The sequence below is a fragment of the Anabas testudineus genome, chromosome 19 (genome assembly GCF_900324465.2).
Source record: "Anabas testudineus chromosome 19, fAnaTes1.2, whole genome shotgun sequence".
Classification (NCBI taxonomy): domain Eukaryota; kingdom Metazoa; phylum Chordata; class Actinopteri; order Anabantiformes; family Anabantidae; genus Anabas; species Anabas testudineus.
The window spans coordinates 8431863-8454011 of NC_046628.1; the positions used below are offsets into that span (position 1 = coordinate 8431863).

Consider the following 22149-nt stretch of genomic DNA (forward strand, 5'->3'; position numbering starts at 1 on the left):
GGAGGAGGAGGACAGTAATGATTGTGAGAAGAAGAGTCAGAATTGACAGGAAGAAATGACATGTTATCAGAAGATTGATGGTTCATAAACAATGACAGGCCCTTGTCACAAAGCCAACGTCTGTGAAGCGGAGGGGCAGAGGGAGTTCTGTGCACTGACTTTTATTTCATCTTACTCCAAAACAACAAATACAACTATTAGAAACTTTTTTTTCTGCAGTGTATCAGATCAAATGAGTCTGACTCAAAGCTGAATAGTTGCAAGTGTGTGATGGACATTCAGTTCCATTTCTCATATCCTGATTCAAAAAAAGATATATAAATACTAAATAAAAAATAATAATATTGCTTATAACAAATTAATATTACTATGTCTTTAGCAGGCATCTTAAGGTATCATTTCCAGCTGCAGGAAAATATTTTCTGATGAGCAGACCCACGCTAAAACAATATTGTCTAAGCATTATGTCTTTTCTTGTTGAGCTGCTGCAGAACAAACACAGTGAGAGCACAAGAGACTCATGATGCGACTGCAAAAACCTCTCCAGATTTGCTCCCTTTCTCTAAATCTACCTTTGGTGTCGGGTGTTTTTACTGGTGGGAAATCTTATACACACAGGACATAACACATCTTTATTTCAATCACTGAAATCCAAAACAACGGGAAGGAAGGAAATGCAGAGGAAGCTTGACTTGACACTGACTATTAAACCTAATGTTAAACCGTTCTGAAACCTAAAAGGCAAAAATGAATTCAGAAGGGCACAAATCAACAATTCGTCACACCTGATATTAACAATCTAAGTGCGACTTTTACCAATTTGCTGCAATGAATTCAACCACACCGTGGTTAAAACCCATTTGAAACATATGAAACATGCATATGAAACAAACAGGTTCATCATGGTTTCCATGATTAACTCAAACAGTATTTCAAGATGGCAGAGCACAGTGGATTACACTGTACATCTGAACATCAAATCAATATTGATCAATGCATCACAGCAGCCAGTCCTCTTTAAATATGCAGCAGCATAGCAAGCAGAAATCTGCTGTGTGAGGAGACATCGAGAAAAATCTCCACTGCTTGAACCTTGATCAAATCTACTGAAAGCAACACCCAAACTGCATGTAGCATGCAGGTGTGGATGAGTCTGTGCGTGCACTGTATGTACCTGTGTGTATATGTGTTGGCGTAAGTGCTTGGAACAAGTGTGTGTGTGTGTGTGTGTGTGTGTGTGGTTGTGACTCACCATGTGAGAGAGACAAAAAGCCTATGGGCACAGGAGATGTGTGTACACACTTACTGATTGCAGATAGCGAGTGGTTGGTAGTTACATGAGCACTGCACTGAGGTGATAGAGAGGGATGAGTGGAGAGACAGTGGAAAAGAAAGATGTGGAGGAAGATGATAAAGGGAGGAGAAGCACTTCACGCTTAGTTATCTTCTTGGGCTCTTCGTTTTCTCCTCCCCGTTTTCACCTCGCTGCAACATGAAGGTATGTATGTGCACGTGGTCTGGTCTTAACATGCATATTAACGCTCAGAATATAGTATACAGACACACCGTCATAATGGCGTGAAGCCTTATGCATTAAATTCCCTACAGTAAAGCTATCATGTGTGACACCTGCAGCCAAATGACCTTCAAGGCCCAATAGAGTCTCCCGCGCTCTGTAGACTCTGAAATTAGATTTGGAATAATCATCAACATAAATTTAAAAAAAAGCAGGAGTCAGAGATTGGGAGAGAAAGAGAGAGGAGCACCGCTGTGAAAGGAAGTTGATGATAGAGAGCGTCGATTGTGTCTCAACAGCGAAGACGAGTTGAGGAATGGAGGGAAAGCAGTTGAAAAGATAACTACAGGAGAGGAGATAACGATGTGAAGCTCACCAATCAGAGGGAAGAGCAGGGAATCGGACAGTGTGAGTGCAGTGAGGAGACAAAGAAGAAGACAGGAGGACGTGTTGTAAGAGTGTGAATGTTAGTGATATAACCGGGAAGACATTACCAAAGGTGATATTAGCCCTACAGACGTTTTTGCATGCACGGCGGTGTGCTGCGCTCTTCCTTAACGGGACCCTAGTGGCGCTGTGTTTACTGCGGCACCATCCAGAAGAGCTTTATCATTACAGTATTACCACAGCCCTGCCTGGCTCTCTGTCACCATGACAACCACTGCGTTAGCCTCTGCTTTCAAGCACCAAGGACAGGACTAAGCCAAATACTGCTCCTACAGCTGGCGTAAAGGGCTGAATGTAGAAGAGCAAGAGCCACATTGTGATCATTGCGACCAGCTGCTGAGTGCTCAGTGACAGATCTGACATTTGTCAGGTCAGGGGTAAGTGACCTTAACAAAGGTATAAAGACAAAAGCCTTTTTTTCATCCTATTAAAATGGCTTTCTTCAATGTCCACTGACGGCGATCTTTAATCAGCAATAGTATGACAAACAGCATTCGGTAAAACGGAGTACATGGAGCCTTTCCCAGAGGGCAAAACAAATGGGGGACGAGTGCTGCAGAGTCAGCAATGATAAGAAGACATTAAAGGATGGTCCGAACTCCCCATGTGAATGAGGCATGAAAAATGAACATTTAATCGATGTAAAATACAAATTGTTCTCCTGGAAGGCAACCCAAGCAATGAGCTCAACTGGAACTGTGTGATTAATCCATTATTTTAGGTGAATGATTGTGGCCATCACTCAGAGACAAGTATCCACACGGCGTGTAGTGTGAGTATAACCCTGGGTGGTTTACAAGAATAGCCTTCACTTCGTTATCATAGTTACATTCTGACAAACGCTGCAGAGAAATGTTAAAATTGAAGACTGAAACCGAAGAGTCAACCGCGCTCGCACAGGAATTGAAAAGGACAAGCAGTAAAACTCAGCAGAAAGGCTGAGAGAGGGACAAACAGAGAAGGTAAGAGAGAGAGAGAGAGAAGTGCAGAAAAGATGTCTCTCTTTTTTTTTCATGTTGTTTTTTTTCTACATGTTGAATTATGAATTACTTCACTGGCTTTTAGCCTTTTATGACCCTCAACCTCCAGGCTTCCTTGTATGAGTTTAAGTTCTGATGGCACGGTCCATGAAATGTGTCTAAGGATGTTAACCACAGTTATTCAGACGTTCAGTTTGTATTAAAGCCACTAAATACAGTTATTACCACACAGATAACAATTACCTTTGCTTCATTTTAAGGCTACAGTAAACTACTGATTATTTCACATTATACATTAATTTGAAGAATTATTGGGTCACATGTCAAAATATGAGGTTCTGGAGACTTGATAGTAACAGGCCATGTCATTGCTCCTTTCTTTCCCTCGACTTCATGTCATATTTCTACTCTTACTATCAAGTTAAAGGTATGCCTTCAACATCTGGGTTAATACCATTGTTCACTCTCCTGCCAGGAGTTCAATAAGATGACTTACAGCACACTTCTGTACAGTAAATATCAAGCTTCTGCCAGCGGTGAACATCGTAGCTTAGCCTCCTGGATATGTGTTAGTCCCCCGTGCACATGTAACCTCTACAACTTGATGAACTTTACACATTTTGCAGATTTAGAAAATCTCCCAGCCAACGTGATCTCATGTAATTCTCACCAACAAACTGAATAAGCGTTTCCAAAAATGTCAACTGAATATTGCTTCTATCCTCCACCACACGCCACCACGCTCAGGTAGTCCTCGTTACAAAAGTAAGTGAAGTAAAACCTACACATCAAGTTTATGGTTATGAGGTTGAACCTCACAAAAAAAAAAAAAAATGGGAAAGGAATATCTCTGCAATGGCCGGAACTCAATCAGTCTGCACCACCGGAGGCTTTGACAGCAGCTCTCGATGTTAAGATACGTTTTAGAGCATATTTCTAGAAAAAGGAAATTCTGAAAAAAATAACAGTATAGTATATAGTATAAAGCAGTTGGTAAATATTGAACATAATATTGAGCAAGCATTAACAAGACAGAGGTTTTTACAGTCAACTGAAGGGAAATTCAGTTGACTTGGCTGGAGGACATTTGGATCTGGGACAGAATGGGCAGTTAAAGGAGAAGATTGTAAGACCCCTGCCCTGTCCTCAACGTAGGACAGGGTATGGAAAAGGGTGGCACTGATCTACAAGTAGATGCAGATGTGGCCGGGGAGGAAATTTGCAGTGGGACATTTGCATGTGCTGCATGTGTCCAAAACATATTGTCAGGTGGTGTGTGGAGTGTGAGACTGTGAGTGTGCATCAAGTTTATCAAACACCTGTACGCAGGAGAAGATGAAGGAGGAGGAGGAGCAATGGAGTTGACCTTCGAGATATAATTAGCTTCAGTCGTGGGTAATCCTTGTGTATATTTTCTGAGTGCTGGAAACACTTTCTGAGGTGAGTGCTCTTAGAAGTGATCCTGGTAAAATTTCAATCACAACACAGACTTCTGTTTCAGAGATTCCCCGAATGACTCAACTCCTTGACACGCTACAGATGAAACGGTAAGCTCTCCTACACACACACACACACACACACGCACACAGAGAGACACACAAACACATGCGGCTCTCCATTTGACACGTCACTGTGTCGTATCTGCTCTGCAGCGTTCAGGTCCCCTCCATTTCATTCCCACTGCAGTCCCTGTCAAACATTTCTGGAGACAAATATTGCATGGAGGTGAATGAGCTGTGCACGTGTCTGCGCCCTCTCATCTGCTTTGTATTCGCACCAGATTACTGCAGCATACCATGTGCATTCGTCCTTGCGACGCTGCCCCCCCCCCCCCCCTTCTTATTTGATCCTCCCTTTTTCCTCCCATTTCTCACCCCTTTCTCCATCTGTCCTCTCCTGTCCTGCTTGTATTGTCCGAAAAGCATTAAGCAAGTCACTGTTTTATTAGCAGTGCAGACCGACTACCTTCCTCCTCCTTTTTCTAAACCGCCCTCCGTCCTTTTCTCCCCCTGTGCTTCTGTCCATAATCTACCTTACAGCTCTGTCATAAAGGAGAAAAGGAAATGTCTTGGGATATGCGCAAAGGATTTAAACAAGAGCAGCTCTGTTAAACTAAGAAATATAAAATTATGAAATGGATGGATTTTAAAGGAAATCTCAACAAACCTCTAGGGGACATTTCTATCCATAACCATCCTTATCCACACCTGAATCTGTTTCTAGACTCGTCCAAATCACGTTTTTCTTTTAAAGTGGTCACTCGACTGTCCTCGCACTGCACTCCTCTGTACTCCACCACCCCTTGGACAGGAGGGACCGTCACAAGGAAGCAGATGGTCACACAGGAATCGTCCCAGTGACGCCCTCCAATGCCATTTTCCGGGGGAATGAGCAGGAATCCAGATCGACTGTTTCAGTGTTACAGGATGACGACACAAATCATGCAGCAACACTCAAATAAATAAAGTAAATATAAATCAACAACTGCAGTAAGCTGGCTGTTGCTTACATGTGTGATTACTCAAATAGCCGATCAACAAAATGTATCAAGACAAAAATGCCATTTGCTTCTTAAATACTTTGTTTCCTGTCTTGGTTTTTGAATGTTCACCAGATAAAACAAACTATTTGAAGGAGTCGCCCACATTTTCTTAAAAAGAAAACTGGTTAATAACATTTTTCAACTACATTTGTTTGTTTTCTGTTAGAGATCTGCAGGGTTACATTTGGCGGCATGACAAATGACGTGATTTACCGGCGTGCTGTAAGTGTGAACGCTCAGCCCAATGGTTTATGGGCAGTTACACTTACAGAGTATGGGCTAGTGTGTAAAGGTGAGTGTACTGAGAGTGATTTATGATCAGCCAGGTGTTTGACAGGGTCAAATGTGAGAGGCATGTTGTAATGGAAGAGGCTAAATGTACTTCTATACCATATTATAGGCTTTCTTTACTATGCTCAGACATTGTTCATGAAGAACTGACTACCTTGATGCAGTGAAAGGAATTTTGATTCACCAGGCAAAACCTTGCTCTTGTTTGTTTACATGTGCTTGTGCCTATGCATGTGGAAGTTTGTGTGACTATAGTACACAATACATTGCCCTCTTGTGCATTTTGACAAGATTTGCCCCATTTAGGGAATTCAGACTCCCACTACAGTAATCGGCTCTGGCACCGTGTGAGCTCTCCACTACGCCAGTGTCCTGAATTGTTTCAATTCCAGAGCATTCTCTGGACATGTACAGGGTTTTACCACAAGGCCCAACTAATTGACTGTCTGCACAGTGGTGTGGAGTGCTGAATCAGCATCTAACCAGCATGGTTTAATGCGATAAGTCAAAGGGAGAGCAGGAGAAAGACGGAAGAGAAAGGTTATCATTCACAAAAAAAGTCAAAATCAAAGAAAGCCTTGTTTCTGTTTCTGTTTATTTCGACAAAGTGCTTCTCGCTTATTCAACATAAAGATCATGTGTCTGTGTCCTTGTTATAAGACATAAAGCAACAGACTGTGCTCAAGGTACAAGGCAGCAAACAGAGGAACGGTGACTTCGGAAGATGTAAACACAACATGAGAAGGTCTGCAGAACAAAACCTTGTCAGGGAAAATTGAAACCAAATATGATACATTTACCAATTGCAATTACCGCTTGAGGACAAAAGTTTACATTTATGAACTTGGTGACTCCATCCTCGCTTCTTTACTTCTTTGTCCAGACAGAGTTGGTGCTTTAGTTATTTTCAGACATGTGCTGTTTAGGGGCTGAATGGTCAACACATGAACACAGTCTCATCCTCTCACTAGTAATGGAGAAATGGATTTGTCGTCCCTGAATGAAATTAAGACCTCCTTTCCCTCTCTTTGCTATTTTCAGATGCAACCCACTGGGAGAGGAACAAGAATGGAAATGGGAAATAGGCCTTTCAGTAGGGTCAGGCTTTGAATGGCAACAGCTTGGAAGCATGGATACCAAACCCCACTCCTGAAAGTACAGGTTTAATTTTATGAACTAAAGACTCTTCAGTTCACAAAAAAAAATTCAAGTGATGAGAAATGATCTCTATATTATAATAGGACATTGAAAACAGGAAGTCTGCACAGGAAAAGGTCTTTCTTTGTTGTAGTTTCGATGAAACACGAAAGGGCATTTTCCATCCCACTCTTTCAGTAAGCAACTGTCCTTGACTGTGTTTATGGACACTTTAGTAACCAGGTTTCTCAGAGAAAGCAGCTTTCTCAAGTAGTTGTGGAATGGAGTTTACATGCACTTAAGAAACCGGGTTACTGAAAGTCTGCGTATGCAAGCAATCGGATTTCTCTTCAATTTCCTTCTTATTTCGCTTGCCTTGCTCACAGATTATTATTAACTATAGTAACAGAAAATGTTGCTTTCTGACTATTGTGTTTTTGCAGAATAGTAGTGCAGGTGGAGAGAGATAAGAGCTGATAGACTGCGTGAACTGTCTCAATAAAACAAATCTGCAGTGGTAAAGCATCTTGTTTTGATTGCTACACGAGACAATTTGTGTTGGTTTGATTTTCAGTTGGACATTAGACAAATTTTGATTTAAAATACGGGAAATATCGCTCCATAATAATTTCTCCCCCTTTAGATTGTTTGGGGGCTTTTGTTATGCACATACACTCTTTATCTATTTAGGGAAAACTTCCATTATTATTTTACTGCTGCAATAGCTCCCTTTTTGGGTATAAAACCCTCCCTCTCTCAGATATCTCTCACATATCGGGCTTGAGTTGTCGTTGTGGTGCGCGCTAGCGAACATAAACGCATCATACGTCATTGCATCATTATATGATATCGCAAAATATGTATGACATACAAATGTATCCCAGTGTTATCATGGTAGGTATGCTATGGCACACCTCCAGTTGCAATGTCCTCTCCAATAAAATGTGAAGCTATATCTGACATAAATGGCAATGTCATCCAAACCCTGCACCAGCCACTCAATACCATATCTATATATAGAATAACAGCTATCAATACATCTTTTTTCTATTCTGTGTCCGGCCCAGTGTATTCTATCGGAAGACAACCTGTTCTGAAGCTGCGCAGCAGGTCATATTTTTGTTTATGGCAGCATTATGTGCTCCAACACTAAGCACAGTGGAGGAGAACAGCAAACTATTAACCCAAAGACATGACCTTCAGGTAGAGGGTGGTGGACACAGTTCTGTGTCCCCAAAATGAATCAAATACAGCCACAGAATACTCCAAATTCAGAAGGGGCGAAGGGGCATCATGTACATGCTGAGCTACAAATGGTGTTTTGTCAGGAGATTGCTGACAAAGACAATTTTGCCCTTCTGGTGCCATACTGGAAGTGACTAAAACACAGCTAAACCTGTGGGACAGTGGAACTACATTCAAGGACAGCTATCTGCACATAGACTTAATACTACTGAGATATTATTTACCAAGTGAGTATCACCAAGTATCTTCTTTGCAAACTGTGCAAAGAAAATGATTAATCAGCTGAGACCAGATTTCAATTCTCATTTCAGTCTCCAGAAAAATCTCTTTGAGTGTAATCTTAAATTATAACAATATTCCCTATGTTAGTTTAACAATATTTAAACAAGCTTCTGAATGACAAGTGGTTACATCCGATTAGTTTACCCCTAGTTCAATAACAAAACAATAACCACTGCTCATCAATAACAATGGACCCTTTATTGTTCATTTAGGGTCGTTGTCATTCAGGCAGATTAGAGTTAAAAACAGTAAAAAAAAAAACAATATAAAGAAAATAAAATAGGCCAAAATTTAAATCTGTCAAACATGATAGAACAAGTTCCTTGTCATTTCAGACCTGCACTGCAAGATCTATGTCAACCAGGCATTGATCAATAAAGAAATGAGATGCTAATCGTTTTTTATATGTTCGTCAGAAACATATATATCCATAAATTTCGTGGATGGTCGAGTTACCGTCCAAGAAAATATAATCTGCCTGAGTCGCTGTAAGAATTCTCAGATTTTAAGTGGTAATAGAGAAAGAGGGAATGGCTTTAAAAGAGGCAAAAAGACACGATAATCAATAAAATATCAATCAATACGCAGGCGGGAGGGCCGGGTTAGGAAGATTGGATGGTTCAAGACGTCACAGATAATCGAAGATGCTAAGACAGGGGTCCCCACCCCCATCATGCAACGCCTTTCTCTCTGTGGTTGTCACATCCTCTCTGTTCATCTCAATACCCTCTTCCTCTTCTTCGTCTTTCCCGTTTTCCCCCTCTGTGCTTCCACTTCAGCTCCTTTTCCCTCCAATTATTCCCACAATCTCACCCCTTCTCCATTTCCCTCGCTCTGCCTATCCTTCTCCCTCCCACCCCCTTCCACCTCTTTTCTCTTTCCTCCAGCGCTCCCCCTCCTCTCTCCCGTGTCTACTGCAGCAGAAAAGCCAGCACAGACACCAGCATGCGTGTGTTTGTACATGTGTGCGCTACTACGGCAGATCCATGAGCGAGCCTGATACGGCCGTGAGCGGAGAGGTGAATTTTTAAAAAACAAAAGACGCTGCATGTGCATCGAACACTCTGATCAAAACATTGATTTCTTATGCGTTACATCGCAGCCATGCAAGCAAACCCCCTTAAATCATTAGAGTAATGTCTCCCCTCCTGTCTCCCTTTATTTCCTCTCGCCTCTCTCATCTGTCTTATTGTATTTCCATATCAGCATCTCATTTTTTTTCTGTCCTAGCCGCTCTTCATCTCTCTGTCTTTTTGCTTCACATATAATTTGCATCTCTTAGGACCAAAGGACCAAAAGGTTCTGCCACATTGGACGGGATACTTTTTGAAAGAGTGAGCAGAAAAAATAAAAAAGCAAGTGATCTGGGTCACATCGCTGTTTGACGTAAAGAGCTCGGATATTAGACCTACAGAGGGAAATGGGGCTGCATTCACCCACAAATGGTGCCTGTGCTGCACAGCCACTGAAATGAATCCCACCTACTACCTGCTTTGTACTCTACATAACCCCATTGAGGCGTCAGAAACACAGCTACCTGCAATCATTACGCTCATTGAATGTTACTGTATGATTTATGACTCCAGCACAACCAGTAGATGTGGTGTTAAACTGTACAGATTACGTAACATACAGCATTGTAGCAGACATGCAGCAGGTACAGTAGCTTATATCCAAGATGTGGCAGTGGTGCAAACACCTCCTCCTCTTGCTCTAAAATAATTCCCAATTCAGCCTCAAATCCACTTGTGTTTAAATTCGGATATAAACCATCTTTTTGCTTTATGCTCGTCACATTGCTCCTTTTGAAAATCCAAACACAGAAGCTCTCTCCAATTCATGCAACGTTTGTGAAGAGGTATTCCTCTGTGAGGGGTTTTGTTGCATGGCTTGGGTGTAGAAATAGTGAGAAATCAATCCGATTGAGGTATGAATGACAGTTAATGATGTACTTCCTGCTTGATCCCAAGTCCACAGAGGCAGATCAGGTGACCTAAACCAGACTATCTGTCCATCACAGCCAGACACTTTCCTCTTCCTTTGAAGAGAGCAGAATCCAGATATGTAGACCTACACCTGGTGCCACAAGAGGTGTGTCTGTATCCTTCTCTATTTGTGTGTGTGTTTGGGACGACAGTGTAACAGCCTGTGTACAGCCAGTGTGTTCATCTGTGATTATAAAGACAGTATACTGCTGACTGTGCAGTGATTTGTGCTTTAAACGTCTGCCTTCCACACAGACACTCAGGTAATTTCAGAGTGAACCGGCCACTGCAGGTGTCTGCTCCCTGTCTAGTTTTGCATGTGCACCTACAATATGCATGCATTCACAGTACCTATGGAAGATGCAGCATGACTCCCCACAAAAAAACATAATTATTATAATAGTTCTTCTAAAAAAACAGACAGAATAGAAGACAATGGTGATCAAGCTGTATCAGGGGGTATATAAAAAGCACAAATCAAAGCAGCTGTGATCAAGCAGCTGGATTTGTCTGCAACTGGAGGGTCTGAGAAAAAAGAACCACAAGCCCCCTCTAAGTGTTTTTATGTACCACACATCAAAACCACAGTGAGGGGTACTTGTTACTCCTACACCTGTATGATCAACCGTTTGCTTTTAAGAGGTAAAGCATTAACTATTTACATGAAAACAATAAAGGGCATCCTGACATGAGAGCAAGTTGTGCCTAACAGCAGTAAAGCCTGTGCGTAAAAGGCATGCAGTGGGACAAGGGGGCTGGTAAAACACAACCCAGCGGAGTGCAGCTCCACCAAGGACAAATGTGGGGAGAAGACATGCGTCTCAACACCGAGGAATCAGGGTCGTATGAGCCTCTTCAGTGCGGTGCCACGACACAGAAGACTACCGTGAAATATGGTGCATTGGTGTGCATCGTAAATGCACAAATATGACCTAATGAAGGCGTTTGGATGCAGGAAGCGCAGCGGATGCCGCGTTCGGAGGCAGATGTGTATTAAAGCTGCTCAAGAAGCAGAATAGGGCGATACGAATTATGATGGCAATAAAAACGGCATTCATTGTGAATCCAGCTCGTCTGACGCGTAATGTATCAAGTTAAAGACATGGAGGCGATATGTTGGACAAAAACCTTGGTTGTTACATCAACTAAATCCCCTTCTACCAACAGATATATCTGCCATCGCTTTTTTCCATTTTCCTGTGCTATCAGCATTAATTATTAAGCAGCCTAAGTCTATATCCTGCCATTTAATGCAAGTTGCACTGACAGGGATGACACACATACCAACATGCTGCTAATTCTATTTATCCTGCAGTTATAATGTGGACAGAACATTTCAAAACAAAGTTTTTAAAAGTTTTAAGCAGTGGTCTGAGACATCATCAGGCAGAATATGCAACAGTACATAATCAAGTTGGTCCCTCCAGGAGAGACGTGGGGAACTCACCCGGGCATATTTGGAGGAATACGGGTCTTCAAACAGTGCCCATATCTTCGGCTGCCAGGTTTTCCACCAGCCCGCTTTCCTCGCGTCCTCCTGCATGCACAATCTTTTTAAGTCCCCATCCGCACCGCCCAGAGCGGGGTCGTCGTCCGGCGCGTCCGGTTCTGGAGTCTCGAAGCTGTCCAGCGCCTCCTCCGCATCCCGGTGCTGCCGGTAATTCATCCAGCAACACGCCTCCACGTCCGTCTCGTCGATGCCCCAGAAGGCCAGCTCCTCTTCGAACAGGGGGCCGCACACATCGTTGGGACAGTGCAACTTGCCGGTGCGGTAATAGTTGAGGATGAAGGAAAACACTGACGGGTGGCGGTCGAAGAAGAACTCGTCTAATTTGGGGTCGTAGTCGAAGTTGCTGAACGCGTCCGGCTCGGTGAGCCACGACAAGCGGGTACCGGGCAACGTTTTTAGGGTGCTCCGGTAGGTCTCATGCCGCACCCCCCCGCAGTTTATCACAATTTTCTCGCTTTCCGACGGACAAGTCATGTCTGCACTGTAACATGCTTTGTTGGACGACTTGTTCCCACCCTTGCGCCCTTTGAAAGAGGATACACACACCGAACTGAGCATAGAGGACCGGGGGGGAGGGAGAGGATGACAGAAACCGAAGGGATGAGGAGGGAGGAGTCTGAGGAGTCTGCGGGGAGAGAAAAGCGCAGAAATTTTAGCAAGAGGGGAGACATAGATGTGGATTATCAACATTGCAATACAAATTCAAAACGCACACGCTAAGAGCAGCTGTATGTGCAATTGTCCACTTGATAATCAGCTGGCGGAAGGGCACAGGATGACCTTGTGCAGGTGCAGCGACTGACAGGGGTGAGGGTGACGGGAGGCAAAAGGTGTTTCTAACACGGCAACATGCCTTCAACTTGTTAGTGCAGCATGTGAAACCGGGTGACTTTGAGCACATTCATGAGTCAGCATCCTCATGGGGCGATTGTTAACACCTTGGTGATGAGGAGACTTAACATACCCTGCTCTCCTCGTTGCCAGGGTACCCAAGTGCGTGAGGAGGGAGGGAAGAGTGACAGAAATGTGGGAGGACGATGGGAAAACTGGGGATTTATCATCCTACTTCCTTTCCCCCTTCTTTGAGAATACCTCTCTGACGTAAGGTGGCGCAGCACCCCGTGCGTGTGTGTGTGTGTGTGTGTGTGTTAATTGCCTCTGGAGAGTGCGGTGTCCGTACTAATGTTAGATCTCCTCAATCAGCCTATGTGCGTGCTACACACACTGCTGCAGCCCCCTCCGACCGCATTGAGATTCATGCGATGCACAATTATGCCAAATGCTCTCTCTGCCACTTCTGTGTCGTGTGTGCGTAAAAGACATGTAGAAATGAGGAGTGGGTGAGAGACGGGGGGGGGGGGGGTGCGGGGATGAGGAGGCCATAAATCAGATTTCTTTTTTTTTTTTTTTTTTAATGGAAAGATAGGAGAGGACAGAAGAATCGGGAAAACAAGGCAGAGGCAGACAAAGACCTGAAGACGGAAAAGGCAGATGTGGCACGAACGTGAACGCAGCGCGCTCACTAGAGGCACTTCTAGTAAACAGCTGGTGTCACATTGAGTCCTCCCCCAGTAATGGAAGAAGGGGGGTGAGAAAGGGAGAGAGCGCTATAAAAGTGAATGAATTCTGCTGCAGTAAAAAGCAGCCACAGTTATTTGCTCTCTCTCTCTCTCTCTCTCTCTCTCTCTCTCTCTCTCTCTCTCTCCTGGCGAGGTCAGATTGTTTCGCCCGCGAGCTGCGTTGCAATCCAGGGGGGGGGCTTCACAAAAAAAAAAAAAAAAAAAAAAAGCTTATACATACATGCATCTGTGTTGGTTACCTGTTTTTTCTCTGTTCAAGACAGAAAAACGCACCGCTCTGCTCCTCCCTCCTTCCTCACCTGTGCCCCCCCTCCCCTCCTACTACTCTCTCTCTCTCTCTCTCTCTCTCTCTCTTCCTTCCTCGCTCGCTCTCACATTCCGCATAAAGGAATCACATTTCATTGAAGGAGGAGAATCAAGGCTTCACCTCTTCCTCCACTTCCTCCTCTCTCTCAGCTCAGTGCGGTCTCATTTCCATGCAGCGCCTCTTTTTCTCCTTCACTCGCTGCATCCTACCCTCATGCTCTCTCCCTCAGTCCCTTCGTTTCGTTCCCTTCCTTAAACTAAGACTCTTCTACTTTGGGGCAACGCTCTCCTCAGACGTGTGGCTTTCTTTGGTGTGAGACACTGCAGCCTCTTATTTGTTTCTAGAGTTTTGCTGCTGTAGTTCTGATAAAGTCACTGAGCATTTTATGTGAAGAAGCAACTTTTTGTCAATGGAAAAGTTTGCTTTTACATCAACATTAAGTTTCTTTGTTTTTTCCAGATTTTATTTGGACTTTTTCCTGATTTTTCTTTATAGCTGTCTTTTCTTTCTGTTTTTTTTAATGAAGTTCCTGGAAAAAGGCTCCACGACGCTCAGGTAAGATCTGCTATGATCAAGGCTTATTGCATGGGCGAACAAAGTACAAGTAGTTTATTGCGTGCACAGCTGGCAAGATCTCAAAAGTATGTGTCTGTATCATATGTGCACAAATAAAAAAAAAAGTCGAATAACTAAAGTGTTAAATGCCTTTGCAGAGTTCTTTGCAGCAAAAGCATCAGAACTGCTTGCTTGACAAAAACTATCCTCCAGTCATCATTTGGAGAGTTGCACTGCGTCATTGTGCCAAAGTCATTTAGTCTACATCTTTGTAAATAAAAACATTTAACAGAGAATAAGTTAAACAGTTTAACCAATAACTCACGGGTCACTAACTTAAACCTCTGCAACAAACAAACTAGAAGCATTAAAGCAGTGTAGAAAGATCTGTATCCACACTCAGCTTTGTCTTGTGGGGGCTCTCCAGCAGGGGCTGCCTGCCTTGTGGGATGGATTAGATTTCAGCACCATGGACAATGCCCAGCGCTCTCTCTGGGACAGTCTCCCTCTAACAGGATCTTTAACTCTTTACAAGCTGCTCTTTTCCCTTTCTGACTTTTTCTGGCTCGACTTAGTTGCTCAGTGTCGTTTCCGTCTACTTCTGAGGCCGCTGCAGCTTATTGGTCAACTGCTGAATATTTTATACACGGAAAGCCACAAGGTTGTAACTGTGGTTAAAAGCCTTTTTGTCCCCTTAGAGTCATGTGTAGTGGGCTTATTGAGTTTATACATTTACTTAAACAATCCATGGCTTTCTGATGGTTAATTAAGATTGGGTGCCTCTAGGTTTTCTAATATTTCTACAGGACTAATTATATTAGAATTTAAAGTTTAGTTTGAAAGTTGCTGTCACCAAGATTGTTGAACTTAACAAACTGTGAATCTCAATCAACTCATATTTATAGTTGATTTTCATCAGAACATCTGTGATTTTCAGCGTTACACAGGGGAAATGTGCACATGTCTTTACTAGCCAGCCTCAGCACTTTGACCACAGTGCAAGTTAAAATAAAAAATTAAAAAAAGCACCATAAAGTGATGAAGATGAGCATCAGGTGTAAAATGCAGGAAGGAACTCACAACAGTAACTAGAAAAGATTAAATATGCACAGAGGTGAGAAGGAAGGGATGAAGAGAGGATGCACAAAGAAGACGATTAAACACTGAGAGGGAGGGAGTGAGGAGTATAGGAGTAGAGAAGAAGAACCGTCCCTCCCCACCTCCACCACCTCTCTTTCTCTTTCCTGCAGCATTTCCTGCCTTGGCCACCATGTCCTGCGCCACCTCGCTACTATTGCCTCACTACTGTACACACAAGGGGAGAGAAAGTGAGAGGGAGGGAGGGATGGAGAGGAGAGACGCATACACACATACACACTCACCTGGCTGCAACACACAGGCTAAGAAAACCGAAATGAGGCTTAATCAAGATAAACATTCAGAAAGAGGAGATGATTTCTGGAAAGGGTTGACGGAGAGAGAGAATAGAGACAGAGAAAGGACGTTCACATGGCTTGTGCACGAAGGCTGCACTGACGCTAATATATATTAGCAGAAACACTGCAGCAAGAGGGGGAGGGAGCACGGGATTATGGGATGCATTGACTGTGAGGTACCAGCAGCAGTAACCAGGGGGAGGGGAGGGGAGGAGAGCGCACACTAGAGAGAGAGAGAGAGAGAGGGAGAATGAGAAAGACGGCAAGGGAGGAATTTGGAGGAGTGCTGACTATGCGGAACAGACCCAGCAGTTGGCAGAAAAAGCAGAAACCTTTACCAATCACAGGGGGTGGGGGGGGGGGGGGGGGTGTATGAGTGAGACAAGATGGAGAGGGAGGGGTGTAAGGAGGAGAAGGAGAGAAAAGAAGTGAAAGAGTAACGGGTGGAAAGGTATGAGGGAGGTGAGGTGGACGAGGAGAAAAAACCTAAGGTCCTGCAGTGGCTCCTGTATGGCTGCAAAGACATGGGGGGGGGGGGGGGGGAGTAGAAATGGTCCTCCATACTAATAGGAGCAGTGGAAACGGTGGAGTGATTAAAAGCAAGCAGGAAACAAAGGAAAACAAGTTGTAGGATGTAAAACAGATATACAGCTGAGCTTAATAGCAAATGTACCACTGGGGAAAAGGAAGTGTGTAATGTGTGTGTGTGTGTGTGTGTGTGTGTGTGTGTGTGTGTGTGAGAGAGAGAGAGAGAGAGAGAGAGCACAAATTATGTATGTGTTTCTAGTGTGCAGCCATTTTTTTTCTCCCACCCGCCACCTCATCAAAGGATGTAACCACAAGGCTTCACGCTGTTCCGTCCATATCGCCTCCCTCCCCATCTCCCCCTCATCTCCCTCTCCCTCTCCTCTGCTGGCATCTCTCGCATCACACTCCCCAGTGTAGAAGAGACCCCAGCAGGAGAAAGCGAGTCACTGCAGCACAGTGAAAGCACTGCGGTCGCCTCCCCTTTTAGTGCAGTGTCACACCACACATTGTCCCCCCCCCCCTTCCACCACCATCACCAGCAGCATCACCACCCCACGTCCAATTGTCATAGCACCTCATGGTCGAACTCTGATCCCGCCAGGAGCGAAGAAGAGTGTGTGAGTGTGTGAGGGAGGACAGTGGTGAGAGGTAGGTGATGTAAGAATGAATGAATTAGAATTAAAATGATAGGAAATGTATGAAAAGAGTGAAAAGCAGGCGGGGTGTGTGCGCAGGGGGAGTCCACACTACAAGCCAGTGGTCAACAAAGCTAATGCACGCAGAAAATAAAAATAACAAGGCTCCTCTCGTCAGAATAATTCTCACAAATGGCCAATTCCCAGAACATGAATTAAATAGCCAATCAATTAAGCAAGCAGAAAGGAAACGGCTGATGTACCAGAGGCAGCTCCTCTATTCAGCAGCACCATGGAGATCTCCAGGGACTGACCAATCCACACATACTGCAGCACCAACACCCCCTCGGGGCTTTTTGGTCAGTCACCCTCCAGAAGCAGCTGCTCTCTCGCTATGATTCCCTCCAGCCTGCCTTTTTTTTTTTTTTTTTATGAGAGGAGAAAAAAGAAAGGATCCTGGTTTTCTCCTTTTAGATGGTCGGGGATGATTAATACATAAGGCCATTTTCAGGAATAGACTAGCAGCAATGAAGCCTGTAATAGAGCTCTGAACACTCAGTCAGTGTCCATGATGAAAATCCCTTCCTGCCTGCAGGAGGCTAAATACTGAGATGTTTTAGATAGATATGGCCACTGGCTGAGGCTTCACTAGCAATAGGAGGGGGGAAGTAGTAGTAAAGCTCCATGCAAGGAGCAATGACAGGTGTAGGACAGGTCAGAAAAATCCTGAAACAGCACTGAATGCAGGGGAGACGGGATAGTGTGTCATGAAGAACTCTATTTTTGGAGCTGGATGCAGCTGAGCTAATATCCCTCAGTAAACGCTCACACCTCCCCACTCTCTCATAGGTCATTTAAACCTGTCTACTTTCTAATTAATGATGCTGCCCTTCCTGCATGATTATGACCATTATGATCCAGCAGAGCGATGTTGTAGTGGGCTGAGCCAGGCAGACAAACGGGAAAAAGGGAAGAGGTATTACTGCACTGATTCACGACCTGTGAACTAGCCAGCGATTAGACACAGGGGAGGGTTAGAGAAGTCACAGATTAGACTCCCAGCAGCCGGGCAGGAGAGAGAGATGCCGGGTGTTTAATGTGGAGAGAACAAGAGCATAGGGGAACCAAGGAGATGTGAGGGGATGGAGGGGGAGCTTGAGGTGAGGCTCAAGGTCAAGGATCTGAGGGTTTTAAGGGCAGCGGATTAGGTGAAGGACGGTGGGGAAAGTTTCTGTGAGTGAAGCTGGAATGAAGACGTGCGACAGACTCCATCACGGTCAAGGAGAGAGAGGAAGGGTCAGAGGCAAAGAACACACAAACCCAGGACACAGCAGATACGAAATTCAATCACAGCCTCAAAATAGATTCTCCTCGTCGCTTAAACAGCAGCGCCCTCCTTTTTCCAGGCCAATCACTACTCTGCCAATCACATCCTCTCCTGAGAGCGTGCCACTGTGTTGGGTGGGAAGGCGGCTTCTTCTTCTTCTTCTTCTTTTTTTGTTAAAATCATAGGGGTGTTTTCTGGGTTACCCTCAATCTAAAAATAGCACCAGCTGCAGATTTATAATGCAGGGTTGAGGTGGGGGGGGGGGGGGGGGGGGGGCATTGGAGGGAGCAAATGGAGGAAAGAGAGGAGGCATCAGGGGGAAGAGCACGCTGGAGCCAGCTGGCGGAAAACGCCAGGCGTGCACTGGAAAGTGAGGGAAGAGGAGGCGTTGAAACTGGAGAATGCAGTGGAATGCAGCAAGTTGACAGAGTAAAGGTGATGTGGTGGCCGAGGTCGTAGGGGAGGAAGACCACGTCTAGACTGCCCCCACTGATTTCCCGGATTAGATCTCAGTGGCACTATGTCCTTCCTTGGTTCTGCTCCAGTGCACCCGCCTCATCTCTTCCTCACACCTTCCTCTTCCTCCTATGGGCTCCTTTATCAAACCTCCATTTCAGGCCTCGACACTTTTTCCCCGGTGCTGCCGTGGTGCTCCAACACACACACACACACACACACACACACACATAGTGAAGACACGTGCAAGTGAAACAAACGCATGCAGGCAAATGCACAAAGCAACACAGGCATGGAAACACTGAACTCACGCAGACGGACACACGATGATGGCGAGAGGAGAGGAAAGCACACACACACACACACACACACACACACTTCCCTCTCAGTGGCATGAAACTGCTCTGATCTAGTGGTGTATACAGGGAAACACCCACCATTTGTGCTATGAGGAATGTCAGGTTGGATGAAAGAAATATTTCAGGCGTCACATCAGTGGCTGATTGTGGATAAATCCATTATATCTAGCAGCTAGAAAACAATATTGACATTACAGTTGTTTATTAATCCTATTTGAACACTCATTCTGATTTCTCTAGATAGTGGTCACAACACAAACAGGTTACACACACACACACACACACACACACACACACACACACACACACACACACACACAGACTGAAAATCGCAGTTATTAATGATTATAACGAGACTTGTTGAATGTGGGTTAGACGCTGCCTGTTTTGCCTCGTTTTCTTCCAGGGCTGGACAATAAATGCTCAGTTATTAGAAGGATACACGCAGAATAAAAAGCCACCATGATAAAAAAGACGAATAATAGAAAATACAGACATGTACACAGACACTGTTCATACTCACTTGCTTTTGGTTCAGGTTCGTTTCGAGTACGTGCGGAAAGACGCACATGAAGCTCTAAGATCAATCAGAATGTAGTTTCTTTGTCAGATCGCTCTTTCTTATGATTTCAGATAGTATCCAGTTTCTCGCAGGCATTCAGATGGTCTTTTTTTTTTTTTTTTTTTATCTCCCACCCCCGATTATAACAAATCAGAATAAGGATTGCGCGCGTCTGTGGCTGAAAATCTCGCTTTGACACCGTTATTGCCGAATGTTACTTATAGCTTATGGTCATGCTGATGATGTTGAGGGATGAGTCTTTCGGATGAAATGAAGCAGAAGTCCCCCTGATCTGGCTGTTTTGCTTTTTTTTTTTTTTTTTGCTATTCCCCTCGGTTTCAGAGCCCCTCTCTCTCTTTGTTATTGCCAAAAAAAAACGAACTGCCAGCCTTTGTTACAGTGTCTCTACGCTTCCAGGCGCAGGGCGCAGCTACCATTCAGCTCTTCCTCTGTCTCCCCCGTCCAAATGTTTCAATGGAGATGCAGCCTGTAGACACCTTTCTCTCTTTGCCTTTCCCTCTCTGTGCCGCTCTCTGTTCCTTTGGAGGAGCGTCACCTTCTGCACTATTTTTTTTCCTCAGACGATACATGTGGGCGGATTAGAGAACAAGACGGAGGGGTGGGAGGACCCCGGTGAATACAGAGGCTAATTCCTCATACGGCTGCTGAACTTCATGAATACATACACTGGGCTGGAAGAGGAAGGGCTGTGTTGATCTGTTGTCATCTTTATAACTGGCTCTTTTTTTTCTGTCCCCCCCCCCCCCACACACACACACACACACAGGCTCAATGTGCCCGACAAAGACGCACAAACACCATTTTGTCTACAGGTTCCCAGCCTTGACTCTGGCTTGGCTGACATCAGCAGTCATGTGGTAGGAGAGAAGCAGGTGGACTGTGGATGACTGTTCAGTAATTATTAAAGAAAATAAGGAATTGATTTGTTATATTTGTCTGTGTTATTTAAAAAAAAAAAAAAAAAAAAGGATCTCTCTGTTTGATTAAATGTGTATAAAAATAAAAACATTATCCAGTTACTTCAGTCTCTTTAATTGTTAAAGGCCAAAACAATCCCCATGACTTTTTTTTTTTTTTATTGGGATGCTGTTTGCAGTTACGGGAAACCCTCTATTTTGAGCACACTGGTCTGAGCCATATTCCTCTAAAAGTACAATGATCAGCAATGTTGCTGATGCATTTATCGACAGGAAACTCAAAGTAAGTGCAACATCGCCTCATAAAAATTACAACAGTAGTAAAAGGGCAAAAGGCTATTGCTTAGGTGGCTGCAGCATTTTTCCTTTGACCACAAAATGGGGTTGTGAGTGCAAAGTGTGGACAGAAAAAGGATAAGTAAAGGAGACACAGAGAGGTTTTTTTTAAGTGCATTCATGGTTCAAACGGAGATTAGGGTACCAAAAAGATGTTCTCAAACGTCCAGGTTACAACTTCATTTGCTAATTCATTACTTTTGCCAATATCATTTCCAAAGGTCACTACAGCTGACATTTATATCTATAGAGTTTCCAAACCATTTAACTTACGTGTGTTCAGACTGCGGACCATTCAAACAAACTACGGAGGAAAGGTCAGGCGTGCTAGTGCTAAACACTGAGTCACTGTGCCCTCCTTCAACACGCTGCATAATTCACAGGATTTCTTTTTCTGTTAAACCCCCTTTTTTTTTAGGAAATCTTACTAAATCTACTTTAGTAGAGAACTCAAAGTAAAAAAGCCAGGGAGTTGGTGAATGTAGAACAGTGGGATGAAATTCAGTATGTGCACAAACACAGGCACTTAATGACAGGCACTAACCCTAACCCTAACCCTAACCCTTTGGTAACTATAAAATATAAATATAAATAAATACATTTTAGGAAAATTCACTAAATAGTTGTTTAATTATATTTTATCTTGTAGTGCCACTGGAGATTCACCTTCAACACCCATAAAAGCTCTTCCCTCTGCTTTAAACTACAGGTGAATTTACCCTTAGCACTGACAGGTCCTAACAGTTCAGCAGAAAGCCCCGGACAGAAAGTAGCTGACACAGTTTCTTCATCAACCTGCATAAATACTGAATGTTCAACTTTGTTCCTGCTAAGAGTGAGCATTAGTCAACACAGACACATCCACAGTTAGTCTCTTGGCGGCAGCATAGTGCAGCTCATGCATAAGGAAGTGGTGAGCAGAGAGCTGTCTTGTGGTCAAAAGCAGATTCTTAAGCACCATCAGATAAAAGAGCCTCATAAAATCCCCATTATTTCCAGTAAATGTTTTTATTGTGGAGGTCTTAAACAATCTATATAGCATGTTGTATACTGTATATGTAAAATGACTATAATAAAATCCAAACGGCCTGTACTGTGTAATGCAGCAGCTTTATATGTAGTCTATATTTGCACAGATGCAGACTGGGACCGTAGCGTAACTGCTGTCTGTCCACCACTAATTGAAAAAAACCAC

The 22149-nt window shown here is 43.9% G+C and overlaps 1 protein-coding gene across 1 annotated transcript in view; it reads right to left on the bottom strand.

The window, feature by feature from the left end:
* The window catches only part of LOC113156489 (potassium voltage-gated channel subfamily C member 1-like), a 47030-nt gene that overhangs the window by 24077 nt on the left and 804 nt on the right, over positions 1 to 22149 (bottom strand). Inside the window, exon 2 of the mRNA XM_026351664.1 lies at positions 11873 to 12560. Coding sequence (XP_026207449.1) covers positions 11873 to 12560 — 688 coding nt within the window. The remainder of the gene's footprint in view (positions 1 to 11872; positions 12561 to 22149) is intronic.